General features: G+C 46.7%; 1 protein-coding gene across 1 annotated transcript in view; it reads right to left on the bottom strand.

Annotated features, from left to right (window-relative positions):
• Window positions 1-26,858, bottom strand: part of MYO5B (myosin VB) — a 158,771-nt gene that overhangs the window by 40,533 nt on the left and 91,380 nt on the right. The window contains exons 18-22 of the mRNA XM_068422068.1: window positions 16,377-16,488; window positions 14,487-14,698; window positions 9,421-9,577; window positions 7,685-7,924; window positions 1,697-1,936 (exon numbers count right to left, since the gene is read on the bottom strand). Coding sequence (XP_068278169.1) covers window positions 1,697-1,936; window positions 7,685-7,924; window positions 9,421-9,577; window positions 14,487-14,698; window positions 16,377-16,488 — 961 coding nt within the window. The remainder of the gene's footprint in view (window positions 1-1,696; window positions 1,937-7,684; window positions 7,925-9,420; window positions 9,578-14,486; window positions 14,699-16,376; window positions 16,489-26,858) is intronic.

Genomic DNA, 26,858 nt, shown 5'->3' with positions numbered 1-26,858 from the left:
AAAATGGAATAAGAAGAGCTATTCTAAAATTAAGGAGTTGGAGAGAAAAGCTGTAAGGAAGAGATTAAAGGATGTTTTTTCAGTAGCAAAATCATGACTAATATGGATTTGCAGAAGCAGCAGCCGCTGCTCAAGTCGATAAAATTAAGGTTGTCACCTCAGTCTCACTCAGAAGTGTCTGATGACTTTGGGTATCATCTCTAGAGTGAGCGCATCCCACCACAACCACCAACCAAGGTGAAAAAGAGCTTCTTGCACCTGAATTCAGATTCACGACACTCCCATGCTTTGGGTAGTTATTAGAACTACTCAAAAAATCTCAATGAGAATTTTTCTCAGAAAGCGTTTCACCTAAATATTTCCAGGAACGAAACAAGTCTTCTCCGTCTTCCCACTGACGAGGAACTGAAGGGAGCAATTGAAAGCTAATGTCAGAAATGGGAGGCTGCACTGCTCAGTAGAAATGTTTTGTATTTAAACCGTTTATTGTCACGGTGAAGTGCACAATATTTTCTCTGCTGTAGGCACTTCTACGACAAGGGAAAGCTTTTGCTTTGTTTTCACGCTTTTAGAGAGCATTTCTTTAGTCATTAAATCAACCTTTCTTCCGAGTACTCCAAGGGGATTTGCAATCAAGAACAAAAGAGAAGCAGTTTTTCCCCAGCTGCATCACCTTCAAAATAAAGCATCCTTTCAAGCTCTAAAAGCCTGTACTGCAGCCAGCTCATGAACTGAGCCCTGTGCCAACAAAAAGGATCTTCTAATTTGGTCCTAGAGAAAAAAAAAAAATCACTGATTCCATACGTCCCCGTGTGGGTGCAATACATGTGTAAAAAGCAGAGCAACTGCTTTTCTGACAGCTCTTGGTCCAGCCAAGAGACAACACGTGTCCATGGTTAAACACCCTTTTGAGAAGTACATCCAAAAATGCATTTCAGCTGTGCTAGTTGTTCAGATTAAGATATCCTAACCAGAGAGACCCCCAGCTACTCACCCAAACCCACCCTCTGAGGGCTCACCTGCAACGGGAGGTTGGCCAGGGCAGGTGCTGCTGAGTGAAGTGCCCCAGAAGAGCCCCATCTGGGCACTCTTCCACCATAACTAAAAGCGCAGCTAATCCCAGACCTTTTTTTTAACTATAGAATCTACTCTGCTCTTGTGAGACCCCCCCTGCAGTGCTGCGTCCAGCTCTGGGGCCCCCAACATAAGAAGGACGCGGAGATGTTGGAGCGAGTCCAGAGGAGGCCACAAAGATGCTCAGAGGGCTGGAGCACCTCTGCTCTGGAGACAGGCTGAGAGAGCTGGGGCTGTTCAGCCTGGAGAAGAGAAGGCTCCAGGGAGACCTTCTAGCACCTTCCAGTACCTGAAGGGGCTACATGAAAGCAGGAGAGGGACATTCGACAAGGGGATGGAGTGACAGGACGAGGGGGAACGGTTTTAAACTGAAAGAGGGGAGATTGAGATGAGATATTGGGAAGAAATTCTTTCCTGTGAGGGTGGTGAGATACTGGCCCAGGTTGCCCAGAGAAGCTGTGGCTGCCCCCTCCCTGGCAGTGTTCAAGGTCAGGTTGGATGGGGCTTGGAGCAACCTGGTCTAGTGGAAGGTGTCCCTGCCCGTGGCAGGGGGTTGGAACTAGATGGTCTTTAAGATCCCTTCCAACCCAAACCATTCCATGATTCTATGAAACACACATACCTTTCTCAGTAGATCTTTCTCCTTAATGTAGCTGTCTTCCACGACCTTCCTCTCACCATGAGCTCTTTCAAGCTCCAGTCGGAGATGCTCCATCTCTTCTTGCAAGCTGACAAGCTGGTTGCCATCACCCCGGTGGCTCTGTTGATATTGAATCAGTTCCTTCTTCAGCTTTTCCACCTCAGAGGAGTGGGCAGATGTGAGCGTAGAGAGCTGCTCGTTCAGAAGCTTGTATTCCTTGTTCTGCAGCCAACATCCCAAAAAGAAGACAATAAGACCGTAAGCAAGACCAAAGCGTGCACTGATGTGCTGCAAAAGTAACTGTCAAAAATCCTTGAGCATGGTGGGTAAAACAAACTTCCAATAATGAGCATTTCCATGCATATGCTAATAAAGCTCATGAAGCTAACATCAATTTCAAAACTTTGACAAAAGCTCAATAATATTTTGGTAACGATTATACAAGCGTTTGTTAAATTGATGTTACACTTGAAGCAAAGGCAAACAACGCCTGAGCACTGGCAACCAGACCAAAATACCTACACTTTTATTACAGCTTCCAAACAATGTCACTTGATGCAGTTAGTCTGCAATTTTTTTGTGCGTGTAATATTGGGTTTGCAGTTTATCCTTTTATTCCTGACTCCCGTGCCCGCAGGAGCCTGGGGTGACAATGTACTGTAGCATAATTGCAGCCTTGAGCACAAAGAGCTCCCTAAACCCCAGCTTTAAGTTCATATCCCACCTCAAGACTCTTTTTATTTGCTCAGATTTTCTCTTTTAAAGCACTTAGCAATGATATGCTCCCAACTTTTGAGACCTGAAAATTCAGCAGCTTTGATTTTTGTGGTTCAAATGAAAGTCAATGGGAACTACACTGTGACTAATAAAACATCATCATTTTTAGCCAGCCCTAGAAACGGCAACGGATTCACAACAGACCAAGAACTCCAGCAAAAAGCCAATGAAGTAGATTTGCTAACATGAGGTAGATAACTTGAGAGCAAAAGAACCATTTTGAAATTCAAAATGTAGTCTGGTTTTTAGAAGTTTACTTTTTGAAAGCTTTCAATACAGCTTTAAAGATCTGAGCTCATATCATCCACTGTACAACAGAGCCAAAAGGCTTTCCTTTCTTAAATGGGACTTTTGGTGACTATTTCACTTAAGTAATAGAAATATCAGGTTTGGGTCTTTCCTGGCCTTGCTGAAAAACATTTGGCAAGACCAAGTTGTCCAGACCAGATGAGTGTCCTGGTAATCTGCAACTTAGCCTTTTGCTGTTTCTCAGAGCTTTAGGCACCAACAGAGTTATGAGAAACTGCTCCTGCCATCCACAAGTTGTTAGCTGATCTGGAGGCTATGAAAAGCTTGAGGTGAAGAAGCCAGAAGCTTCTCAAAAGACACAAATTTATCATTTAAAACAATTCAATGGGCTAAGGAAGTCCTGATAGGCATTTTCGGACTGGTCAGGATAAGCCATAAAGGTGCAAAGTCACAGATCCTGAGATGCAACTTCTTCCTCTAAGATGTTCACCAGAGTCCAGTAAGCAAGAAAACAACATTCAATGCAAATAAGTATGACCTATGTCTGTAACGGGGCCAAAGGCTCCCATTAGCTCCAGTACAACAGAGTTTTCAAAGAGCTTTATAGCCTGAAAAAGAAAAAAAACACTCTTGAAAGTAGAGAATTTTATCTTCTAGGCCTACACAGGTTCTTCCAGACCAGACAGGCCCCCATACAAATGTACAGTGATTTGGTGGATACTGATCCCCCCACCCATACTCAGGCTTAGTCTCTTTTAGATTGGAGAGCAGCTCTGCAGAGAAAGACCTGGGAGTTCTGGTGGATAAGTTCACCATGAACCAACAATGTGCCCTTGGGGCCAGGAAGGCCAATGGTGTCCTGGGGTGCATGAGGAAGAGTGTGGCCTCGAGGGAGGTTCTCCTCCCCCTCTACATGGCCCTGGTGAGGCCACACCTGGAGTAACTGTGTCCAGTTCTGCCCCCCCCTTCAAGAAAGACAAGGAACTACTGGAGAGAGTCTAGCGGAGGGGTACAGAGATGATCAGAGGACTAGAGCAGAGGACTCTCCAGATGATAAGAGGACTCTCCTCTCTTATGAGGAGAGGCTGAGGGAGCTGGGTCTGTTCAGCTGGAGAAGAGAAGAGTGAGGGGGGATCTTATCAATGCTTACAAATACCTTAGGGGTGGGTGTCAAGGGGATGGGGCCAGACTCTTCTCAGTGGTGCCCAGTGACAGGGCAAGGGGCAAGAGGCACAAACTGAAACATGGGAAGTTCCATCTGAATATGAGGAGGAACTTCTTTGCTGTGAGGGTGCCAGAGCACTGGAACAAGCTGCCCAGGGAGGGTGGGGAGTCTCCTTCTCTGGAGATATTCAAACCCCGCCTGGACACGACCCTGTGAGTGGTGAAGGTGGTGAAGGGTCTGGAGCACAAGTGTGATGAGGAGCGGCTGAGGGACCTGGGGGTGTTTAGTCTGGAGAAAAGGAGGCTGAGGGGAGACCTTATCACTCTCTACAACTGCCTGAAAGGAGGGTGTAGCGAGGGGGGGGTCAGTCTCTTCTCCCATGTAACAAGCGATAGGACGAGAGGAAACAGCCTCAAGTTGTGCCAGGGGAGGTTTAGATTGGAGATCAGGAGCAATTTCTTCATGGAAAGGGTTGTTAAGCACTGGAACAGGCTGCCCAGGGCAGTGGTGGCATCCCCATCCCTAGAGGGATTTAGGAGCTGTGTAGATGTGGTGCTGAGGGACATGGGTTAGTGGTGGGCTTGGCAGTGCTGGGTTAATGGTTGGACTTGATGATCTTAAAGGTCCTTTCCAACTAAAACGATTCTATGATCCTAAATTAAGTAACAGCCTTAAAAGTGTCTCAGGTAGATGCAACATACACATTTTAAAAAAACCTCACTTAACTGAAAGGAACCAAAAAAAAAAAGTGGTCCAGTCTGGATATTTCACAGCACAATAGATTTAAAACTTTCTTGTGTGTGCAAAAAAAAACCCTCACCTGATTTAGAAACGGAATTAAATAGGGCCCAGTTATGGATGCTAGAGCGTGGGAGCTCCAGCTGACATACAATAACAGGTTTTAATGTTTTCCAAGAAAGATTTCCTGTTCTTTGGGGGCACATGGAGTATTGCATCTCTCTGTTCATGCATGAGGTAAAGTAGGAGGAATAGAAACATTTTCTTCCATGGCTAGTCAGAAAATGATACAACTGCAGCTCTCCAGGTTACCTGCATTTTTTTTTTTTCCTTAAAAAGTTAATTGGCATTTTAAAAGGTCGTGTTTATAGATTAGAAAGGACCAGAATCAGATACCGCAGGGAAAATATGGTGCAACACTGGGGTGACAGTTTCAGTGCACTGAAAAGAAAGTCCGCTGGAACGGTGCTCATTAGCACATCCAAAGCGTCCCAGGGAAATCTGTCATTCCTGAAACGATGGTTAAAATTATGTCACTGGACAGATGACCACAATACAGAGCAGCAAGTCTTTCCTGCGAAAGTTACACAGAAAGAATCAAAGTAACTCCTTCAAAATGGTCTGTGCAGAGACAGAGGGAGATGGAGAGGAGCTCCAGCCTGCTTCAAGCTCTCCATGTCTCCTTCCCTACACACCCCCTTTCTGCTGCTATCGTAACCCACCACAGGAAAGCCAACATTAACCAAAGATTGTTTCTTCTTTATTGTTCATGCTTTTCCTACTAGTAAATGGCAAGGAATTAAAAAAAAATAATAATAAATTAATTAATACTGCTGCTCCCTGCCAAGTGGCCAGTGGTAAGGCAAATCCCCGGGTGTCTTGACTCACAGAATCACAGAATCAATCAGGTTGGAAGAGACCTCTGGGATCATCGAGTCTCGGCAGTATCTGAGCCAACGCACAGTCATCTCTCATCTTCTTCACGGCAGGAACACTCGTGTCATACAGGGATGGGAGAGATTTAAGGCGGCGAGGAAACGGCGTGTGATGTGTAAGGGTTCCTGGCAACATCCCAACCAGAAGGATAATTCCGTCTGGACCCGGAAGTTCCCAGCAGCAAATCAGGTGAGGAGGGGGCATAGCCGGAGGCACCGCGGGGGATTTGAAGATGATCTAGACGTAGGGATTGAGTGCACCCTCAGTGAATTTGCAGATGACACCAAGCTGGGTGGGAGTGTCGATCTGCTGGAGGGTAGGAAGGCCCTACAGAGGGATCTGGACAGGTTGGAGAGATGGGCCGAGACCAACGGCATGAGGTTCAACAAGAACAAGTGCCGGGTCTTACACTTGGGCCACACCAACCCCCTGCAGCGCTACAGGCTGGGGGAAGAGTGGTTAGAAAGCGGCCCAGTGGAAAGAGACCTGTGGGTGCTGATGGACAGGCAGCTAAACATGATCAGCAGTGTGCCCAGGTGGCCAAGAAGGCCAATGGCATCCTGGCCTCTATTAGGAATAGTGTAGCCAGCCGGTCTGGGGAAGTGATGGTCCCTCTGTACTGGGCACAGGTGAGGCCGCACCTTGAATCCTGTGTCCAGTTGTGGGCCCCGCACTTCAAGAGAGATGTTGAGGTGTTGGAGTGAGTGCAGAGGAGGGCGACCAAGCTGGTGAAGGGTCTGACCTACGAGGAATGGCTGAGGGAGCTGGAGAAGAGGAGGCTCAGAAGTGACCTTAGTGCAGTCTACAACTACCTGAAGGGAGGTTGTAGCGCAGTGGGAGTCGGCCTCTTCTCCCGGGCAACCAGCGATAGGACAAGAGGACACAGCCTCAAGCTTGGCCAGGGGAGGTTCAGGCTGGACATTAGGAAGCATTTCTTCTCAGGAAGGGTCATTAGCCATTGGAAGGGGCTGCCCGGGGAGGTGGTGGAGTCACCATCTCTGGAGGGGTTTAAGAGAAGACTGGAGATGGCACTTAGTGCCCTGGTCTAGTTGCCATGGTGGTGTCAGGGCAACGGTTGCACTCGATGATCCCAGAGGGCTCTTCCAAACTGATTGATTCTGTGATTCCTAACAACTGGTACAAGTAACTAGGTATCCTGACTTACAGAGAACGTTTCTCCTGCCCGTAACAGGGTATTTTAAGGATATAGGTGGATATGAATTTCTCCATTAACATTAGTGGATACAACCAGGCCCTACTCAGCATTTCTTATACTCGTCCCTGAAGTCTTTGTACAGCACTAGGAAGCAACACAGAGGGTACTTATCAGAGTAACTTGCAAAGTCTCAGGTTAGTAGGTGGGGAAAACCCTCCTCCTAAGTGTGTCATCAAACGATTATTCTGCAGCCCATTAATGACAAGTGGCAATTGATGAAGACCTCTCTGTGATCAAGTCGTCAGAGTAAGACCATCGAGGCACCCACACAGGCATCTATCACGTACATCGCCCCATCCCACCCCTCATCACGGCTCTTGCTTCTGAACAGTTGTTACATCCAGCAACACAAACATGCTCAAACTACTTTGCAGAGTATTTACCCAATTTACCTCTTTTCCCTTCCAGGTAATGTGGCTCACAACACATAGGGTTCAGTACAACAGGCTGTGGCAGAGGCTCTGCATCCTCAGTGCTTGCAAAGCAGAAAGCACCATGGAACAATCCAGCCCAAAGCCTGTTTGATGCAGGGCTCTCTCACGTGAAGCTAGCTTGGGTTTTCAAGCAACAGCTTTCAAAATTGCTATTTTATCTCCCTCCTCCAAGTCCTTCTGGGCAGTTCTCACAACAATTACAATGCAGCTTTTGCAACTTACTGAGCAAGGTCTTCAGACAATAAAGTGGAGACCCAAGATCCAAGTGCATCTGCACTTCCACGGTGGTGTCATACCCTTACAAGTGTCTGCCCAGCAGCAGCAGAAGGCTGCCACCACCATGACATCCTTCCCAGACACCATGGGAAGATAAAATCCTTCCTCCAGGAAGGACAACAGAAGAGGGGCAAAGCAGAAGCAGGACCACACTTGTCCCAGCGCAGCTTAGGACATACCTGCTCATCGATCTTCCTTTGAAGCTGGACCACCTTGTTCTCCATGCCAATGTTGAGCTTCTTCAGGTGCTGTGCTGAGCGGGCCTCAATCTTCAGTGCCTTCAGCTCCTGCCTGGCCTTCATACGCCGGTAGTAGCACTGCAGGACGATGGTGGCAGCCCTGACCCGGTGGAAGCGAGTGCGGGCCAGCCAGCCACGGGCATACTTCTGGAGGATGGTGACTTTGTGCTCCACGAGGATCTACAAAACATGGGCAGAAAAGGGACATCAAGGGAGAAAAGTCACCTGGAAAGGCAGCAGCAGCCTTGGTTTGGCTGCAACACGGCACTCAACACTTCCCAATCTGCCTTCAGAAGGGCTTCTCCTCCAACCAGGAGTGTCCTGGTAGGTGCAGGGGGTGATGGCTGGAGATAGAGGCTGTTATTTTACATGCTCTTTTAGAGGGGTACTTCAACCCCTGCTCCTGGGGGGCTTCTCCAGGACTGCACTCAAGTGATACAGGCAGGATGCATCGAGTCCTCTCTGAGGAGATACCCTGCTCTCTAAAGAGAGTCAAGACCTGCTTGGCCAGTGAAATGAGGGGATACAATCCTGGCTGTTGAGTAGAGGACTCAGCAGGGACAGGGGACATCTGGGCTCAAGTAAGACTTCATGGACCACCTCGGAATAGTACATAGATCTACAGGATCCACAGCTAGCAGAAAAAAACAGCCATTAAAAGACACACCAGCACTTAGCAATAAACTTACTGTCCCTTCTGATTTAAAAAAATAGATGCTGAAAAAGCAGCAGCAGCACAAATTCCTCATCATGTGCATCCAGCTGCTCTGTTTTGGAGGACATCCCTAATCTCTCTGGTGGGTCACCAGCTGTCCAGATAAACCTCATCATCTCCAGGAGCAGGGTCTCCCCTCCTGGCTCATCGCGCCTCTCACTTCTTCGAATATCCCCGCGATCACAATTAGGCATAAATTTAGGTGACTACCAAAGTCAGGCTGGATCTGAGGAGTGGACAGAAGATTCCCCAAAGCTGTTCTCACTTTCCTGACAGATGATTTCATAGAATCACAGAATCATTTAGGTTGGAGAAGACCTTGAAGATCATCAAGTCCAACCGTTAACCCAGCACTGCCAAGCCCACCACTAACCCATGTCCCTCAGCACCACATCTACACGGCTTTTAAATCCCTCCAGGGATGGGGACTCCACCACTGCCCTGGGCAGCCTCTTCCAGTGCTTGACAACCCTTTCCGTGAAGAAATTGTCCCTGATCTCCAATCTAAACCTCCCCTGGCACAACTTGAGGCTGTTTCCTCTCGTCCTATCACTTCTTACTTGGGAGAAGAGACTGACCCCCATCTTGCTACAACCTCCCTTCAGGTAGTTGTAGAGAGTGATAAGGTCTCCCCTCAGCCTCCTTTTCTCCAGTCTAAACACCCCCAGGTCCCTCAGCCGCTCCTCATCACACTTCCACTCTAGACCCTTAATTTCTCACTGTATCACTTGCTGTCATCAAACCTTTACTTCCTTGCTGCTGCCAAACTCATTTTTGCTTGCACAGCTTTAAATGGCAACGCTCGCCATCAACGTGTGCTCTCCAGAAACACCAGAGGCAGCCGGCTTCATAAAACACCAAAGTAGCCACAATAAATACATTATCGTGCTATGCCAGGGGAGGTAAATACAAAGTCTCTTCCTACTCTTTTCTACCGAAAATACACTCCGTGGAGTCATACCTTGTGGTAAATCCTCCTGACAAACATGCCCCGAGCAAAAGCCTGAATGGTGATGGTTGCGTTGCGAACCCTCTGGAAAGCTCGGAGGATCCGTAGCATTCGGTATTGCTTCTGGAAGATGATGGCAGCTCTCGTCCTCCTCAGGTGCTCAGCAAGTCTGCAAAGCAGAGGAAAAAGCTTAGCAGTAAAACTAAACTCCCCTTCTTTCTGTCGTAATAAGTTTTAAACCGGACAGAGAGAAAAACCTTTTGTCCAAAAGTAGCTCGATGGTATCTCATAGAATAACAGACTGGTTTGGGCTGGAAGGGACCATAAAGATCATGTCGTTCCAACCCCCCTGCCATGGGCAGGGACACCTTCCACTAGACCAGGTTGCTCCAAGCCCCATCCAACCTGGCCTTGAACACTGCCAGGGAGGGGGCAGCCACAGCTTCTCTGAGCAACCTGGGCCAGTGTCTCACCACCCTCACAGCAAAGAATTTCTTTCTAATATCTCATCTCAATCTCCCCTCTTTCAGTTTAAAACCATTCCCCCTCATCCTATCACTCCATACCCCTGTAAAAAGTCCCTCTCCAGCTTTCCTGTAGCCCCTTCAGATACTGGAAGGTGCTAGAAGGTCTCCCTGGAGCCTTCTCTTCTCCAGGCTGAACAGCCCCAACTCTCTCAGCCTGTCTCCATAGCAGAGGGGCTTCAGCCCTCTCATCATCTTCGTGGCCTCCTCTGGACTCGCTCCAACAGCTCTGTGTCCTTCTTACGTTGCAGGCCCCAGAGCTGCACACAGTATTGCAGGTGGGGTCTCATGAGAAAGACCTACCCATTTAAGAAAGACCATCCCAGCAGCAGGGTTAAGAAAAGAGCAGCTGATAGCATGTCTCTGTTAGAATAACAGGAACACATATGCAATCAGCCACTGTTCATGGCACCCAGGAGCACTGGCACCAGAAAGCAACACACCTCATTATTCCTGAACAGCATTAAAACTAAATATTTTCCAGCTTTTCCCTTAGTTTGAACTCTTTGCCTTACGTACTTGAGCCAATCAATGCCCAGGTTGGCTCCACCCCTTCCCTAACTATAAAAAGCAAGTGTCACACAGGGTATCCACCCACTCGGTGAAAACAGCTACAAATTGGTTTGACATTTAAACCAGCGTGCGCTGGTTTGACAACATTCATGAGCAGAGCCCCAAGCAATTCACAGAGAGTAAATAATTCTCCAACTGAATTCATGTTCAATTTGCTGTTACACAGGTTAATAAATGCCCATAAAAGCTCCACTTAATTTCATAATTAGCTTGTTTTGCTGAATTTATAATTTGTTCGTTGCTCTCAGCATTAGACAGTCGATCTGCTGCTTTATTTTGTGAAAAGCATATGAAAACTAAGAGCCATATTGGATTTATATATTCTCTTCATCAAGGCCAACGGTTTCTCATTAGGACCCACTGAACCAGAGCTTATTAAAGAGGACAAGGGATGGTCTGTTTCCAAAGAGAGGAGAAAGCAGTTACTCAGATGACATCCATCCATATGAAACCTGCACGAAGAGGTGAACTGAAAAATCATGTTGAAGAATCATAGAATCATTCTGGTTGGAAAGGACCTTTAACATCATCAAGTCCAACCATTAACTCAGCACTGCCAAGCCCACCACTAACCCATGTCCCTCAGCACCACATCTACACGGCTTTTAAATACCTCCAGGGATGGGGACTCCACCACTGCGCTGGGCAGCCTGTGCCAGTGCTTGACAACCCTTTCCGTGAAGAAATTGTCCCTGATCTCCAACCTAAACCTCCCCTGGCACAACTTGAGGCCTTTTCCTCTCATCCTATCACTTGTTACCTGGGAGAAGAGACCGACCCCCACCTCGCTACACCCTCCTTTCAGGCAGTTGTAAACAGCAAGAAGGTCTCCCCTCAGCCTCCTTTTCTCCACACTAAACACCCCCAGCTCCCTCAGCCGCTCCTCATCACACTTGTGCTCCAGACCCCTCACCAGCTTCGTTGCCCTTCTCTGGACTCACTCCAGCACCTCAAGGTCTTTCTTGTAGTGAGGGGCCCAGAACTGAACACAGGATTCAAGGTGCGGCCTCACCAGTGCCAACTACAGGGGGACGATCCCTGCCCTAGTCCTGCTGGCCACACTAGTGCTGATACAAGCCAGGATGCTGGTGGCCTTCTTGGCCACCTGGGCACATTGATGGCTCATATTCAGCTGCCCATCAACCAACACCCCCAGGTCCTTTTCCACCAGGCACTTTCCAGCCACTCTTCCCCCAGCCTGTAGCGGTGCATGGGGTTGTTGTGCCCCAAGAGCAGGACCCAACACTTGCCCTTGTTGACCCTCACACAGTGGCCTTGGCCCATCGATCCAGCCTGTCCAGATCCCTCTGCAGAGCCTTCCTGCCCTCCAGCAGATCAACACTCCCGCCCAACTCGGTGTCATCTGCGAACTTACTGAGTGTGCACTTGATCCGCTCATACAGATCTCTGATAAAGAAACACCATAGCAGCTGATTTCAGCATATCAGCTTTCAGCCTCTCTTTTAGCTCATAACCCATCACTTCGACATCACCAGGGATTCCTCCTCCCCTCTGTAGAGGGATGGTTGGCTGATACAAAGGTCAACATAGAGTCCAAGTCTGTAGCTGTGCATGGAGAGCCCATCGGAGAGGCTAAATTTAATCACAGACTCTCCCTTTTTCTTAACCTTCCTCTTATTTCTTAAGTCTCACACGCTTTGTCTTCAGGTGAGCTGTAAGACTGCCGAGAGGGACCTGCAGCCACAACCCTAGAGAAGTATGTGGACTTTTGAGGACAAGAAAAATCTGTGCTCAGATTTAAATAAAAGTCACCAAACTGCCCAGCTTTGCTTATTTGAGACCCTCTCATCCCTGGATTCTCCATGATGCCAATCCCCTTCACAAGCACAAATAATACCACAAATTCAGTTAGCATCTCTGATGTTCTTCCAAAATACAGTACGATTTAGAGGAAATCCTTGGAAGGAACATGGAAGTTCTTCACCTTTAGTTGCTTCAGTAATTGATTGAAACCAACATTCATCCAGCAATCAGGAGTGAAGTGACTGTGCAGGAGCCTTGTAGCATACAGGCAGCATGTCACGCTGCCCAAGTGCAAGCAGAGTTAATTGGGCTGCAGATTAGGTACCAGCACTTCTGATGGGCAGATGCTAACTCAGAGCCACAGAGAACATTGCTGCTCCAAACCAAACACAGCATACACAGAAAAGCAGAAAACAAGGCAGCAAACAAAGCTGAAAGGACCCAAATCTAGTCCTTGTTCCCATCTGCGAAGTGCCTCAAGCCAGCTTGGCTAGATGCAGGAGAATGGCAGCATTTGACGTGAACGAGGGGCACAAGATGGAAGGTGACCTGTGTGTTGGGATGCTGCTACGTTGCTTTACTGCTCCCTCACACCCACCCCACATCTGCTACCAGCAGCCTGCTCTCCAGCTCAGTGTTAGCTACAGAAATCCCAGCAAGCCACCGACATGAGGAAGCTGGAGGTTCCTGCACACGGAGTTAAACAACGAGCCCTATTATTCTGTACTGTTAAACAGCCCCTTTTCCAGTGATTTAGAGTGATTTTCCTCATTACAAAGGATACAGTAAATCAATTCTGAGAACTCTCCTTGGATACCAATGAGGTACAAATGTGGTCTCTGCAGAAGAGGAGCGCATACCAACTAGCAAAGCGCTCACCAGCTGATCCAAACGCCCTTTGCCAGAGGCAGTCCCCCAAAAAAATTAGTTCTGTGAAACGCTTTCACCTAAATATCTCAGGGTACTTCAGTCACTTGATTACAGCCTAGCTGCTTATGCTCTAACCCTGGCCCAGCACCTAGAAATTAAATCAATACAGATATGAAATCGAATTGAGACAAAGAATTTTGATCTCTTGCCCCCGAATAAAGCTGGAGAGAAGGGCCAGGAATGAGTCCTGACTTTACAGAATCACAGAATGTCAGGGATTGGAAGGGACCTCGAAAGATCATCTAGTCCAATGCCCCCGCCGGAGCAGGATTACCTAGATCATGTCACACAGGAACGCGTCCAGGCGGGTTTTGAATGTCTCCAGAGAAGGAGACTCCACACCCTCTCTGGGCAGCCTGCTCTAGTGTTTGGTTACCCTCACTGTAAAGAAGTTTTTCCTCATATTTATGTGGACTCCAGCCTGTCCAGGTCTCTCTGAATGGCTGCGCAGCCTTCTGGTGTGTCAGCCACTGCTCCCAGTTTGGTGTCACCAGCGAACGTGCTGACAGTGCACTCTAATCCCTCATCCAAGTCATTAATGAATATATTGAATAGTACTGGTCCCAGAACCGACCCTTGAGGGACTCTGCTAGACACAGGCCTCCAACTGGACTCTGTCCCATTGACCACCACTCTCTGGCTTCTTTCCTTCAGCCAGTTCACAATCCACCTCACTACCCGATCATCCAGACCACACTTCCCCAGTTTAGCTGCGAGGATGCTGTGGGAGACCGTGTCAAACGCTTTACTGAAATCGAGATAGACCACATCCACAGCTTTACCATCATCTATCCACCGGGTTATGTCCTCATAAAAGGCTATCAGGTTGGTTAAGCATGACTTCCCCTTGGTGAAGCCATGTTGACCGCCCCTAATGATCCTCCTATCCTTGATGTGCCTAGAGACAGCACCAAGGACAAGTTGTTCCATCACCTTTCCAGGGATGGAGGTGAGGCTGACCGGTCTATAGTTACCCGGTTCCTCCTTCTTGCCCTTTTTGAAGACTGGAGTGACATTTGCTTTCCTCCAGTCCTCAGGCACCTCTCTCATTCCCCACAACTTAGCAAAGAAACGTTCACCATAGTGGTACCTACGTGCATGATACGGGTCTTGTTTTCACACGGCTGAAAGGCAACACCCCATGCAGAGCATTTTCAATGTTTCTCCTATGAAACCCCCAAGTTTAAGGTCCACAAGATGGAACAGATTGAGAATACAAGTGCCCAGAAGTGTTTTTCTACTTGACCTCCCAGCTAGCCCTTCCTTGGAGGGCTTCCTAGGACCCACCTCCGCGCCAGGTGCCCACGCGTGTAGCGCTGGATGACGATTGCAGCTTGTCTCAGCCTTTTGTACTTGACCCTCTGCAGCCAGCCCCGCACCGTCTTCTGAATCATGATTGTGGCAGCTCTGAACTTATCTGCTCTCAGTTTCTCCAGATATGCCACCTGGCCTGCACGGAAAAAGATCTTGGTACGTCCAAACTGGAACTTGTCTGGATCCTTTTCAAAAGCATAAAGGAAACTAAATTTAATTAAGGCAAACATTTTTTTTTTTTCAGTCTATGTTGCTCAGTAGATACAGATAAAAAAAAACCACTTTGAATCAAATTTATCAGCTCAGCTCACATCTCTTCTTAATTGGGTGATGATTAGACTCCAAACTACCTGAGCTTCTATATACCCATTGAGGAATGAAGCACTCCGATTCAGTCTAAAGTTCCATATATTTACATGAATTTTGAAAATTTTGGGGGTTTTATTTCTCTTTTTTTTTAAAGTTAAATAGAGCAATGCAATGCCAGAGGACTTGGAGAAAATATTTCTTTCTCAAACAGATTAAAGCTTACATCTACACAGTCATACATATACTGCAAATGGCTCTGCAGCTAATAGAAATACTTGGTGCATAAGGAAAATGGCTTTTGCAGAGAGGAACCCAACTGAGTAGATTCCTCAAAATCCCACAGGGAAAACAGAGATCAAAAATTAAAACCTGGTTAAGGTGCCGTGCGCATTCTGGGCTGCTCAACAGCAAGAAACCTTTGCGTGCACATTTGCAATTTAAAAATAACACACTGAGTCTGAGTAGTAAGGTTTGGGCGAGGAGAGGTGGCAAAGACTTCTTACTTGCTTAAGGGAAAGAAGTCCCAATCTATGGGATGCTTTTTCTACATATTAGTGGCTATTAAAAAGACTCCCACACATCAAGAAAGGACATCTATTGCATTTTTCTCTTACTCATTTGTGCAAAGAGACATTTAATAACTGACTAAGGTTCAGGATGTTATCCCAAAACTGGACCTCCAAAATGTGCTCCAGCTATGGCTAGCCAAAACACAGGAAGGGTTGGAGGGATGAGTTTTCTGGAAATGGCCAGTTGTTCACGTACAGTCAGTGATAACAAACTCTGGACTTCCATCAACACTGAAACAGTATGTTCAGCTCGAGTGCAATCTAGAGATCTCACATCACGCTTGCTCTCACTACCTCCTTGCAAGACTATCTCATTTTGGAAAAAGCCCCAGGCTGCCTAGGCTGAAGAATCACCTCCATGAGCAGCAGGTGAAGTAGGAGGAGAAAGAGCAATTCAGATAATAGAACCATAAAATTGTTTTGGTTGGAAAGGACCTTTAAGACCATCAAGTCCAACCGTTAACCCAGCACTGCCAAGCCCACCACTAACCCATGTCCCTCAGCACCACATCTACACGGCTTTTAAATCCCTCCAGGGATAGGCATTCTACCACTGCCCTGGGCAGCCTGTTCCAGTGTTTGACAACCCTTTCCATGAAGAAATTGTTCCTGATCTCCAATCTAAACCTCCCCTGGCACAACTTGAGGCCATTTCCTCTCATCCTATCACTTGTTACCTGGGAGAAGAGACCAACCCCCACCCCACTACACCCTCCTTTCAGGTAGTTGTAGACAGCAATAAGCTAAACACCCCCAGGTCCCTCAGCCGCTCCTCATCACACTTGTGCTCCAGACCCTTCACCACCTTTGTTGCCCTTCTCTGGACTCGCTCCAGCACCTCAAGGTCTTTCTTGTCGTGAGGGGCCCAAAACTGAACACAGTGTTTGAGATGTGGCCCCACCAGTGCTGAGTACAGGGGGATGATATCAAATCCATGAGCTTCTGTGCTGTAAAAATCATTGCCAAAGATTTGGTTCCAACTCACCTTAATGAGGTCTTCCAACAGGGTCTGACAGATCTGCTTCTTGTCGTTCTTAGAGAGGTCCCTCTTTTTCATAAGAACACGATACCTATTGAAAAAGTCGTGGTAGGACCATCTGAAAGCAAATCATACACAGGGTTAGTCTGCCTGCTGGGCATTATTTCCTTAAAATAAAGCATTTGGAGTCGTAGATGAGTCAAAACATGGAATTTGTATACTGAGGCATCTCTCACCACTACCCTCAGCATATATTAAAGCCATCCAAAAGGAGCTAGGTCACCCCAAACCTGACCTCCAGTCTCAGCCCTCCCCTGCCACTGAACCCCCTTATCAGTGCCTTTCTAGCCTGGAACAGAAAGGCCACGGATTACCTTGCTTTGACACCTCCTGATGTGCTTCCCAAGCTGCTGCATTTTACCAAACACAACCACCCTGTTCCCTTCAGAAAGGATATGGTCATTTTGAAGACATCATGGATCTCCTGATTTGGCCAAAAAAATTTTTAAAACCAACTTGATAATATATAATGAATCAAATAGGAACTCTTCCTCATTATGCTTTTCCAAACTCTGTTGAATAGAAGTTGAATCCACTCATCCACTAATCCCTCTAGTCTCTGGCCGAGACCCTTAAAACAAACACAAAAATCTTTGGGCTCTGAAAAGACAAAGAGCCACTTGGAAGATGCCTCACTGTCACCAGCAGTGAAGTTTCCAAAGACACAACGCTAACTGAAGGAAGCAGAGCACTGTATCTTACTGCTAGAAAATATCACCTCCTGCCACAGCTGTTAGATGTAGAGCCTCCTGACTGGATCCTGAAATTGGTTCAGCATCTGCCAAGTTTCAGCCTTCTCCAAATTAACACAGTGAGTTATGGACCCCTCAAAACCCGAGTTTTTAATTAAAACACTAGGCATTTCCAGCAAGGTCAAGTAAGGCCATCGTTATTTCAAAAAAATGTGCATAACAAACGTCAAAGGAAGATGGGAGAGAACTGCAGAGATTTTGATTTCTGCCCTCACTCACTGAAACCATCTGTGAGCCTGACCCTTGCCCACACGGCTGTTCTGGCAGAGAACAGGAGCACCGAAATGAGGATACACACTCTGTATGAACAGCAGCCGTACAGAAACCTCTTCTCCTCAGTCCAGCAGCCCCACGCATGCCTTTATTTTTGTGTTATTAGAATCATAGAATTGTTTTGGTTGGGAAGAACCTTTAAGACCATCAAGTCTCTACCTGATCATGACCCCAGATCATCATGACGCCACCTGCAGTGCTGCGTCCAGCTCTGGGGCCACCAACAGAAGGGCATGGAGCTGTTGGAGCGAGTCCAGAGGAGGCCACGAAGATGATCAGAGGGCTGGAGCACTTCTGCTATGGAGACAGGCTGAGAGAGTTGGGGCTGTTCAGCCTGGAGAAGAGAAGGCTCCAGGGAGACCTTCTAGCACCTTCCAGTGCCTGAAGGGGCTACAGGAAAGCTGGAGAGGGACTTTTTACAAGGGCATGGAGAGATAGGACAAGGGGTAATGGTTTTAAACTGAAAGAGGGGAGATTGAGATGAGATCTTAGGAAGAAATTCTTTGCTGTGAAGGTGGTGAGACACTGGCCCAGGTTGCCCAGAGAAGCTGTGGCTGCCCCCTACCTGGCAGTGTTCGAGGCCAGGTTGGATGGGGCTTGGAGCAACCTGGTCTAGTGGAAGGTGTCCCTGCCTGTGGCAGGGGGGTTGGAACTAGATGGTCTTTAAGGTCCCTTCCAACACAAACCAGTCTGTGATTCTATAAGTCCAACCACTAACCCAGCACTGCCAAGCCCACCACTAAACCATGTCCCTCAGCACCACATCTACACAGCTTTTAAATCCCTCCAGGGATGGGGATTCCACCACTGCCAAGCCCACCACTAAACCATGTCCCTCAGCACCACATCTACACAGCTTTTAAATCCCTCCAGGGATGGGGACTCCACCACTGCCCTGGGCAGCCTGTTCCAATGATTGACAACCCTTTCCATGAAGAAATTGTCCCTGATCTCCAATCTAAACCTCCCCTGGCACAACTTGAGGCTGTTTCATCTCATCCTATCACTTGTTACCTGGGAGAAGAGACCAACCCCCACCTCGCTACACCCTCCTTTCAGGCAGTTGTAGACAGCGAGAAGGTCTCCCCTCAGCGTCCTTTTCTCCACACTAAACACCCCCAGGTCCCTCAGCCACTCCTCATCACACTTGTGCTCTAGTTACACCCAATTTTTCCTGTTTTTCTGCTTCCAGAGGTTAAGAGAGGGGGGAAGAAAGGCAAAATCAATTGCAAAGGGCCAGAGCGATGCTTGTGATGGGTCCTTCCACTTGGCCACTTTGCAGCGGTGGGGCTGGGTGAGACATCCCTGCACCTGAGCACCTGTCACACTCAGGGCTGCCGTCTCTATAAAATACTTCATCTCTAACGAAACTTCTTGAAGGCTGGAAGCTGGTATACTTGTCAAGACAGACATACCAGAAATGTATGATAATGTGCGAAATAAGAAAACTTATTTCAAACTACACAACCAACACAGTTTCACATAACTTCAGAAAATGCAGCAGGGGAGGAAAGTCAGTTTGATTAAAAGGAATACTCTAATTAAAAGAGCAGAGTAGAAGACGTTTACAATGAGAAGGAAGGGAGAAAAAGCCAAAAAAAAAAGACTGCTACAGATTGGGAAGCACCACGTCAGTTCCTGCATGGACACATTGAACCCAGGACACCATTTGCAAGGAATATGGGAATGGTAAAAACTAGAGAGAGTCCTTAATGTTGTTCCTGAAGCAAAAGGTAAGATGGAGGGCTCCGGGAGACAGCAGCAAGAAGGGAGTTGTGATGAGATGGTTTTCCATGCTCGTACTGCTCTGAGTAGCTCTGGAGCAGCCAGATTTAGTGAACACTTCATCCCTGTCTACATGGGCTAGCCCTGGGGCTGGACAGTCAAGGCTACCCACCTTCAAATGACCAAAAGCATTGGATTATTACTAAAAAAAAGTAAGATATCTGCTATGGGGAAGCTCTCTCTGGTGTGATGTACTGCAAAACTGAACACAAAGAATATGCAAGACTACGGGCTCGTGTCATATAGGGTTTAAGTGTAAACTTGCTTTCTAAATGCCTTCGTTTTAAAATTACATTTCCCATTTTGTACCCGCACCTTAATCCTTTTGCTTAGTGCAAATAAAACCCCTTTCCATTTTAAGCACGTCCAAGGCTTTACGCAGCTCCAAATCAAACCCGACAGGAGAAGCAGAGCACACGCAGCACCCGAGGCACAGAGCCAAGCGTGCGATGCTGGAGATCTCCTGCCTGGCTCAGGTATTACTCAAGGCAAGGAGAGGCTGGGGGGGAGAAACGAGGAGGAAATACTCCCAATTAACCTGCCAGAGTCAGATCCATCATCTTCCTGCACCGAGACAGCGATGGAGATCCCACAGACCAAGAGACAGACACTTGCAGAAATTCCTTTAAAACAGATCATAAATCACTGCATAAAGGATCTTTCTGCAGAGTCTGTTGCTCTCATTTCACGTGGTGGTAAAAAGTGATTTTCCACCATTTAAGCCCATCTTTAACACAGATAACTCACTTTTTAGGATTAAGTCTCACACGAAACATTGGAAGTAGCAGGGAATATGCTCACTGATTGTTGTCAGGGTGTTTTGCTGGGCTAGCAGCATCCGTAGTCACAGACTCACAGACTGGTTGGGGTTGGAAGGGACCTCTGGAGATCATCTACTCCAACCCCCTGCCAAAGCAGGGTCACCCAGAGCACCTTGCACAGGGTCGTGTCCAGGCAGGTTTTGAATATCTCCAGAGAAGGAGACTCCCCCCCCTCCCTGGGCAGCCTGTGCCAGGGCTCTGCCACCCTCAAAGTAAAGAAGTTCCTCCTCATATTCAGATGGAACTTCCCATGTTTCAGGTTGTGCCCATTGCCCCTTGTCCTGTCGCTGGGCACCACTGAGAAGAGTCTGGCCCCATCCCCTTGACACCCACCCCTAAGCTATTTGTAAGTGTTGATAAGATCCCCCCTCATCCTTCTCTCCTCCAGGCTGAACAGACCCAGCTCCCTCAGGCTCTCCTCGTAAGAGAGATGCTCCAGTCCTCTGATCATCTTTGTAGTCCTTTATCTCACCTCCATGCACATCTCCCAGAGGTTCACAGCCAAACGCTGCACCTCTGTGGCACAACATCCCTTCACCCTTGCTGCAGCAAGGCCGCTCTCGTCATCCTCGCTGATTTAACAGGAGATGACAGTCCTGAGATCACACTGCTTGTATTATTGTCCACAGAACATCAAGACAAAAGCTCTGCCGTGCCAGGGCTCAGCTGGTCCATCAGGAGTTTCACCAGAATATCTGCAGTCCCAGTTAAGGAGCAGAAGAAAGCTGCAGGGGTTTATAGGTGGTGTTACAGGATCCCCCCAGAGAAAAGAACAATTAAAGAACTCAGGTTTAATGTAACCTGTCTGGTTAAACCACTTCAGATTCAAAGCAGTATAAAATTACCTTACAACTATTTACTTTGAGAGAAACAAACATGATCCCCCAGCCCTACAAGGGAGATCTCTCTGGTGCAGAGATACTGAAGCTCAGTGCTTTGGTGCACACACACTTTTTTTTATTCTTCTGCACACAAATGTCTTTTTTTTAGGTTCTACAACTTCAGCAGAGAAGAGGAAAAAAAGGGAAAACTTATTACCCTCCTGCTAGACCACAAAGCGATTCCCAGCACAAGACAAAAGATGTGCCACGTTACCCCACAGCTTAGGTCAGGAGAGACTATGGGGAGGTTATACCTCAATTTCAACTTGTTGACAGGTATCAAATTAGAAGCAGACCTCGGGTTTTCAGGATGCTGCCACAGAACATGAGTACACGTCATTGCTAGGAGCTGAAAACCACCAAGGGCCACTAAATAAATACAATCCCTTATAATTATCAAGTTATAAGATCCAGACAAGTGGTGTCAGCGAAGAGCTGCAACCAGGAGGCTTTTGTACCTGTGAAACTGAGAAGGAGGGAGACGGAGGCATGAAGGACTGGACAGATACTACTCAAACTTTCCGAAGAGTAAAAGAACAATATCTCAGGGCTGAGATCAAGCACAACCAACCTCGAACATCAAAATTTTGCTTTGAAGTCAGCACAGGTCACTAAAGGGAAAAGGCAATAAAAGGAATGGAAGGACACGTGAAAATAACTTGAGCCTGTGAAAAAACCCTCCTTGGGCCTGAGCAGCAAAGAGGATGCTTAAGGAGACTTGGTCAACCCAACAATTTCTTTGTCACCTACAGGAATTAGACAGAGGGAATAAGCCACAACACACACCACAAATTAAGCCTTGTATCTGTGGTTTGAAAAACAAGATTTAGATGCTTTATGCAAAACTACAACTGGGTGCAAAGCGAAGGGGCTGCTCCTACCCAAAATTATGGAGCTACAAACCCGAGAGCAGCCGTCATGCTGCAGAGCCAGCTGGATTAATTACAACCTCGCAATTAAAGGGAGGGCTCGGGTAAGAAACCGGGGGTGAAATTCTGATTCCTGAAGAAGCCTCTGAAAAGCATCTCTCCAAGCAGTCAGCAATTGCCCAAAATATCTCCAACCTATTGTTTTAGGGTGATCACAGCAATGCTATTTCAGAGCTGAAAGGAGGAATATATAATATATTCTGTGAATACATTAAGAGCTTGAAGCTTTTATGACTTAACCATAAAACGATTTCTTTCAGTGGCCTAAAATAACTGAACGCAAAGTCTTTCCATTAAGGGTAAATAAATTCGTCGTCCTCCATCACCCAAGACCATCCCAGTGATCGTCTGCTGAGCAAACCCAGCTTCACGTAAGAAATCCTGCCAGCACCACGTGGTACCGTTCACTGAAGGCATCAATATTTTAAGCAGTAAGGAGCTGGACTATATTGATGTTTCTATAGGAGCCAAAGCGTCTTTGGGGGCACATGAGTTGAATATCTGAGCCAAGATTTGACAGGAAATTATTTTAGAAGCTGCGGTTCAGGAAGAAAATTTCTCTTGTTTACTGCAGCAGAACAGGTTTGCCTTTCAATTAGCTCTAAAACACACAGAAATTATCTGGAATATATTCAAAGAGCAGAATGAGGGGGGGAAAAAAACCTCCTCTGTTTACATGTTACCTTTGTTGGGAGTGGGCAACAGATCTGGTGGTAGCCAAAGTCATTTATAGGTTTTGTTTCCCTGAAATGACTGCAAGACAGCTAAAGGCACACTATTAAAAAAATTATTTTATATCCAAGGACGCTCATGATACATTTCAATTATGAATGTTTAATATTTATAGAATTCAGCAGCTGTGATTTCATACTGAACTGACACAAAGATGCTGCATCTGACAGTCAGCTCCAGCGACCAGAGGAAGCAGACAAATGCCAAGAATAATTAAACAATAAATTTCATACATAACAACTACAATAAAAATCTCTCTGAGAAACTTCAATGACAACATTATCCAGAGTGATGGCACAGCGGGAGACCACCGCCGTTGTACCACTGTCTGGAAACCACCAGAACCAGCAAGAAAAATGTGGAGTTTTGACAAAATGCAAGTTAAAAACTCAGTTTAGAGAGTATTTTGTTATTAATGGAGATCTGCACCAATTAATTCTCTACAGACTAATCTTTATGTAGCCAGTTTCTATAAAGAAGATGAATGGTTTTATAGTACAGAGATATCTTCCATGCTTTACCCACAGAAGCTGATGATAGATTTACTATCTACACATTTAAGACAGTCCATTCATCACAGTCATTTACGTACATGCTAACAAACACATTTCTTAACTGCTGCGTAACGTTTCAAACCAAATGATACATTTTCAATTTACTCGAGGTAGCTGCAGAGTGCAGCGTACCATGGAAATGATAAAATAAAGCCAGGCGTACCCAAGGCGGGGAGCATGAGGCTTCATCTTTCAGTGGGAATATATCATGTCTTACAGGGGTTGAAGAACACTAAAAACTATATTAAAACTTATTATTTTTCTTAAAGGAACCAGTTTAAAAAATTACCGAAGCCTCAAAACATTCAATTCTTCAACCAGAAAGTAACTGTGATAGAGAAGCATGAAATAACAGTTTTATCCAGAGATGTCTGACCCAAAGCCACATCACTCTCAAAAGTTATTCTTGTGATACTACGCTGGAAAATATTCAGATGTAAATACTACAGGATGAAAAGAAACATTTTCTCCTGTTTCTTTAATAAAACTTCTCTTGAGATTAAACATTTTGAGAATTCCTTGTTGCTCTGAAGGTCAATTGCTTACACCCAAGTGAAGCAAAACTCACAAAGATCAAGTTTTCCATTATTATTTTAAGCGGTTTAAATTTATAGCCTTCACACAGGGTTTAAATTTAAAGTGATGACCTTCCTTTTTGGTTTCAAACAACCATTATAATTTGACTTGCCTCAAAGTATAAGGAAATATGCAGGAATAATCAATGCTCGCTGCGATGAGGCTGATCTCACACACACAAAAACTCAGAAAGAATTAAAATATTTATTACATTTCCCACAGAATAAGATCCTGTGGAAGCAGCTTTTGCCAAGCTGGCTTATAAAGCCAATTCAAATATACAGATTATTCACAATCTTTCAACGACGTTGCCCAGCTCCTGGGTCTGGCTTTTTGAGACTGGAATTTTATGACCAAGGAGAGCAAAGAACTACCAAAACTCAAAGCGAGTGTCTTATTTCATGCAGAGTTGTTGCTGTGTACAATTATCTTCTAGAAACATTAAAATAAACAAAAATCTGTCCTTGAAGCATCCCAAACACTGGAGAAGGTCACTCTGAAAGGCTGAAATAGCTATTTACACCCTTTTTTTTTTTTCCCTGGAGGAAGAACAAAAGCTGACAAGTTGCAGTGATGGAAGAGTTCTGTATTCTTAGCGTCCTGGGAAAAAGACCTCATACCCAAAAGCACGTAAGCAGAGCCAAAAGCATCCCTTTTGAGGTTTTCTAGGATAGAGCTGTCTTCTCACCGGTCAATTATTTGCTGTAAATAGATCTTGGCTGGTCTCCAGGTGCTGCAGTGGTTTCTCCTCTCAGTTCCCCCTCCCCAGTTACTAATACATTGATTTTAGTGCCGTAGAGTCTAAACTGCACAGTTTAATGGAAAAATGCTACAAGTTTTTAGGAAAATTACGAATGGAGAGGAACAGGGTATCCCTGCAGCTGTGCTAAGACCAGTAGCAAAACCCATGGACAATCGTCAAGTCAGAGCTCCCCAAACCTCGTCTGGGATCCACAACTGCAGAGCCAGGAGCACCCACCGCACCAGGGAGCACAGCTACTTGCTTAAGGAGCATAAAACTGCATTTCTGTGGCCTTTTCTGAACAAAACCACAGCTGTTTTACTGCTCTAGGGCTTTCACTGCAAGAGGACACACAGGTGGATTTGGCTCAGCTGCTACTTGAACAAAGAAGATAATAAAAGATCCGACTCGTGGGCTCGTTTTTGATTTTCCCCCTGTGGCTTAGAGATCATGTCATTGAGGAGCAACTTGTTATTAGTTACTGTCATGGTTTAAAGCTGGGCTGGCCATTAAACCTGTGGCAGACGCTCTCTGTTAACCCTCCCCCCCGGCGAAGGGAAAGGGAAAAGGGAGAGAGACTGACAGGTTGGAAAGTCAAAACAGTTTTAATAAACTATAATAATGAAAAAGAGTATAATAATAATAATAGAAATAATCAAATATATACAAATATATACAAATATATACAAAACCAAAATTGAGCTCCCCCAATGTCGGCCACGTCACCACTGCCACTGCAGGGCAGGCTCCGGGAAGGCCCACACTGGGCCTAGTGACGGTCGAGAGCTGAATTCAGGGATGCAGAGATCGGGATCGGGGGCAGCAGGAAAATGGACAGAGTCCTCTTTGGACACTGGCCATAGCAGAAGGGCGAGAAGGCAGAAAAAAGGGCTGAAGTCTCAAGCAGCCTGAAGGCTCAAGCAGGCCGAAGGCCCAAGCAGGCCGTGACCCCCATGATCCCCCCGCTTTATACTGAGAATGACGTGTATGGGATGGAATACCTGCATTGGTCAATTTTGGGTCACCTGCCCTGTCTGCTCCTCCCTGCAGGTGTGACCCCCCTGAAGCTCTTCACTCGTAAGCAGTGAGGAATTTAGCAGTGACCTTGGTTTCTCTAATGAGTACAGCAAGAGCCTTTCTGCATAACATCCCTATCGGTGCCTCAGCAATAACTACAAACTTCGAGCGTTATCAGTCCTGGAAGCAGACACTGTCTGCAAAACATGCAGTTACTTTCAGAAAGTGCAGTTACTTAGAGGAGACTTAGCTGAAAGTAAAAATCACTGAAAGGAAAATTGGCCTGGTTTAGGCCAAACCAGGACAGTTACTTCCACAAATGCCTTGAAGACTTCAGAGATGGGAGCCAAAGGTGATGCTGGGTCTTCTAACAGGGCTGGGCCCCCAACAGGAGAACCCAAATCTCCATTCACCTCTCTACCACCCACGCTGGCAGAGGAGAGAGAGAAAATGGTTCCCATTAATATTTTTAAATTTTTTTCCTTCTTAAGGAGTTGAGCTCAGCCAGCCAGGGAGATCCCCATAACCGGTTTTTGCCTGTCCATGGAGGTCACTGGCCAACAAAGGTTTCACGTGGGTCAGATGCAGCAGAGCCATCTCACATGAACGCACAGAAGCTGCCATCAATTGTCAGACACTCTTTGCAGCTTTAGAATCACAGAATCGTTTGGTTGAGAAGAACCTTTAAGATCATCAAGTCCAACCGTTAACCCAGCACTGCCAAGCCCACCACTAACCCATGTCCCTCAGCACCACATCTACACGGCTTTTAAATCCCTCCAGGGATGGGGACTCCACCACTGCCCTGGGCAGCCTGTGCCAGTGCTTGACAACCCTTTCCGTGAAGAAATTGTTCCTGATATCCAATCTAAACCTCCCCTGGCACAACCTGAGGCCGTTTCCTCTCGTCCTATCACTTCTTACCTGGGAGAAGAGACCGACCCCCACCGCTCTACACCCTCCTTTCAGGCAGTTGTAGAGAGCAAGAAGGTCTCCCCTCAGCGTCCTTTTCTCCACACTAAACACCCCCAGTTCCCTCAGCCGCTCCTCATCACACTTGTGCTCCAGACCCTTCACCAGCTTCATTGTCCTTCTCTGGACTTGCTCCAGCACCTCAAGGTCTTTCTTGTAGTGAGGGGCCCAAAACTGAACACAGGATTCGAGGTGCGGCCTCACCAGTGCCGAGTACAGGGGGACGGTCCCTGCCCTAGTCCTGCTAGCCACACTAGTGCTGATACAAGCCAGGATGCTGGTGGCCTTCTTGGCCACCTGGGCACACTGCTGCCTCATATTCAGCCACCCATCGACCAACACGCCAAGGTCCTTTTCCCCCAGGCATTTTCCAGCCACTCTGCCCCAGCCTGTA

The sequence above is a fragment of the Nyctibius grandis genome, chromosome Z (genome assembly GCF_013368605.1).
Source record: "Nyctibius grandis isolate bNycGra1 chromosome Z, bNycGra1.pri, whole genome shotgun sequence".
Classification (NCBI taxonomy): domain Eukaryota; kingdom Metazoa; phylum Chordata; class Aves; order Nyctibiiformes; family Nyctibiidae; genus Nyctibius; species Nyctibius grandis.
The sequence above is the reverse complement of the archived record's forward strand: the minus strand, read 5'-3'. Positions and strand labels throughout refer to the sequence as shown.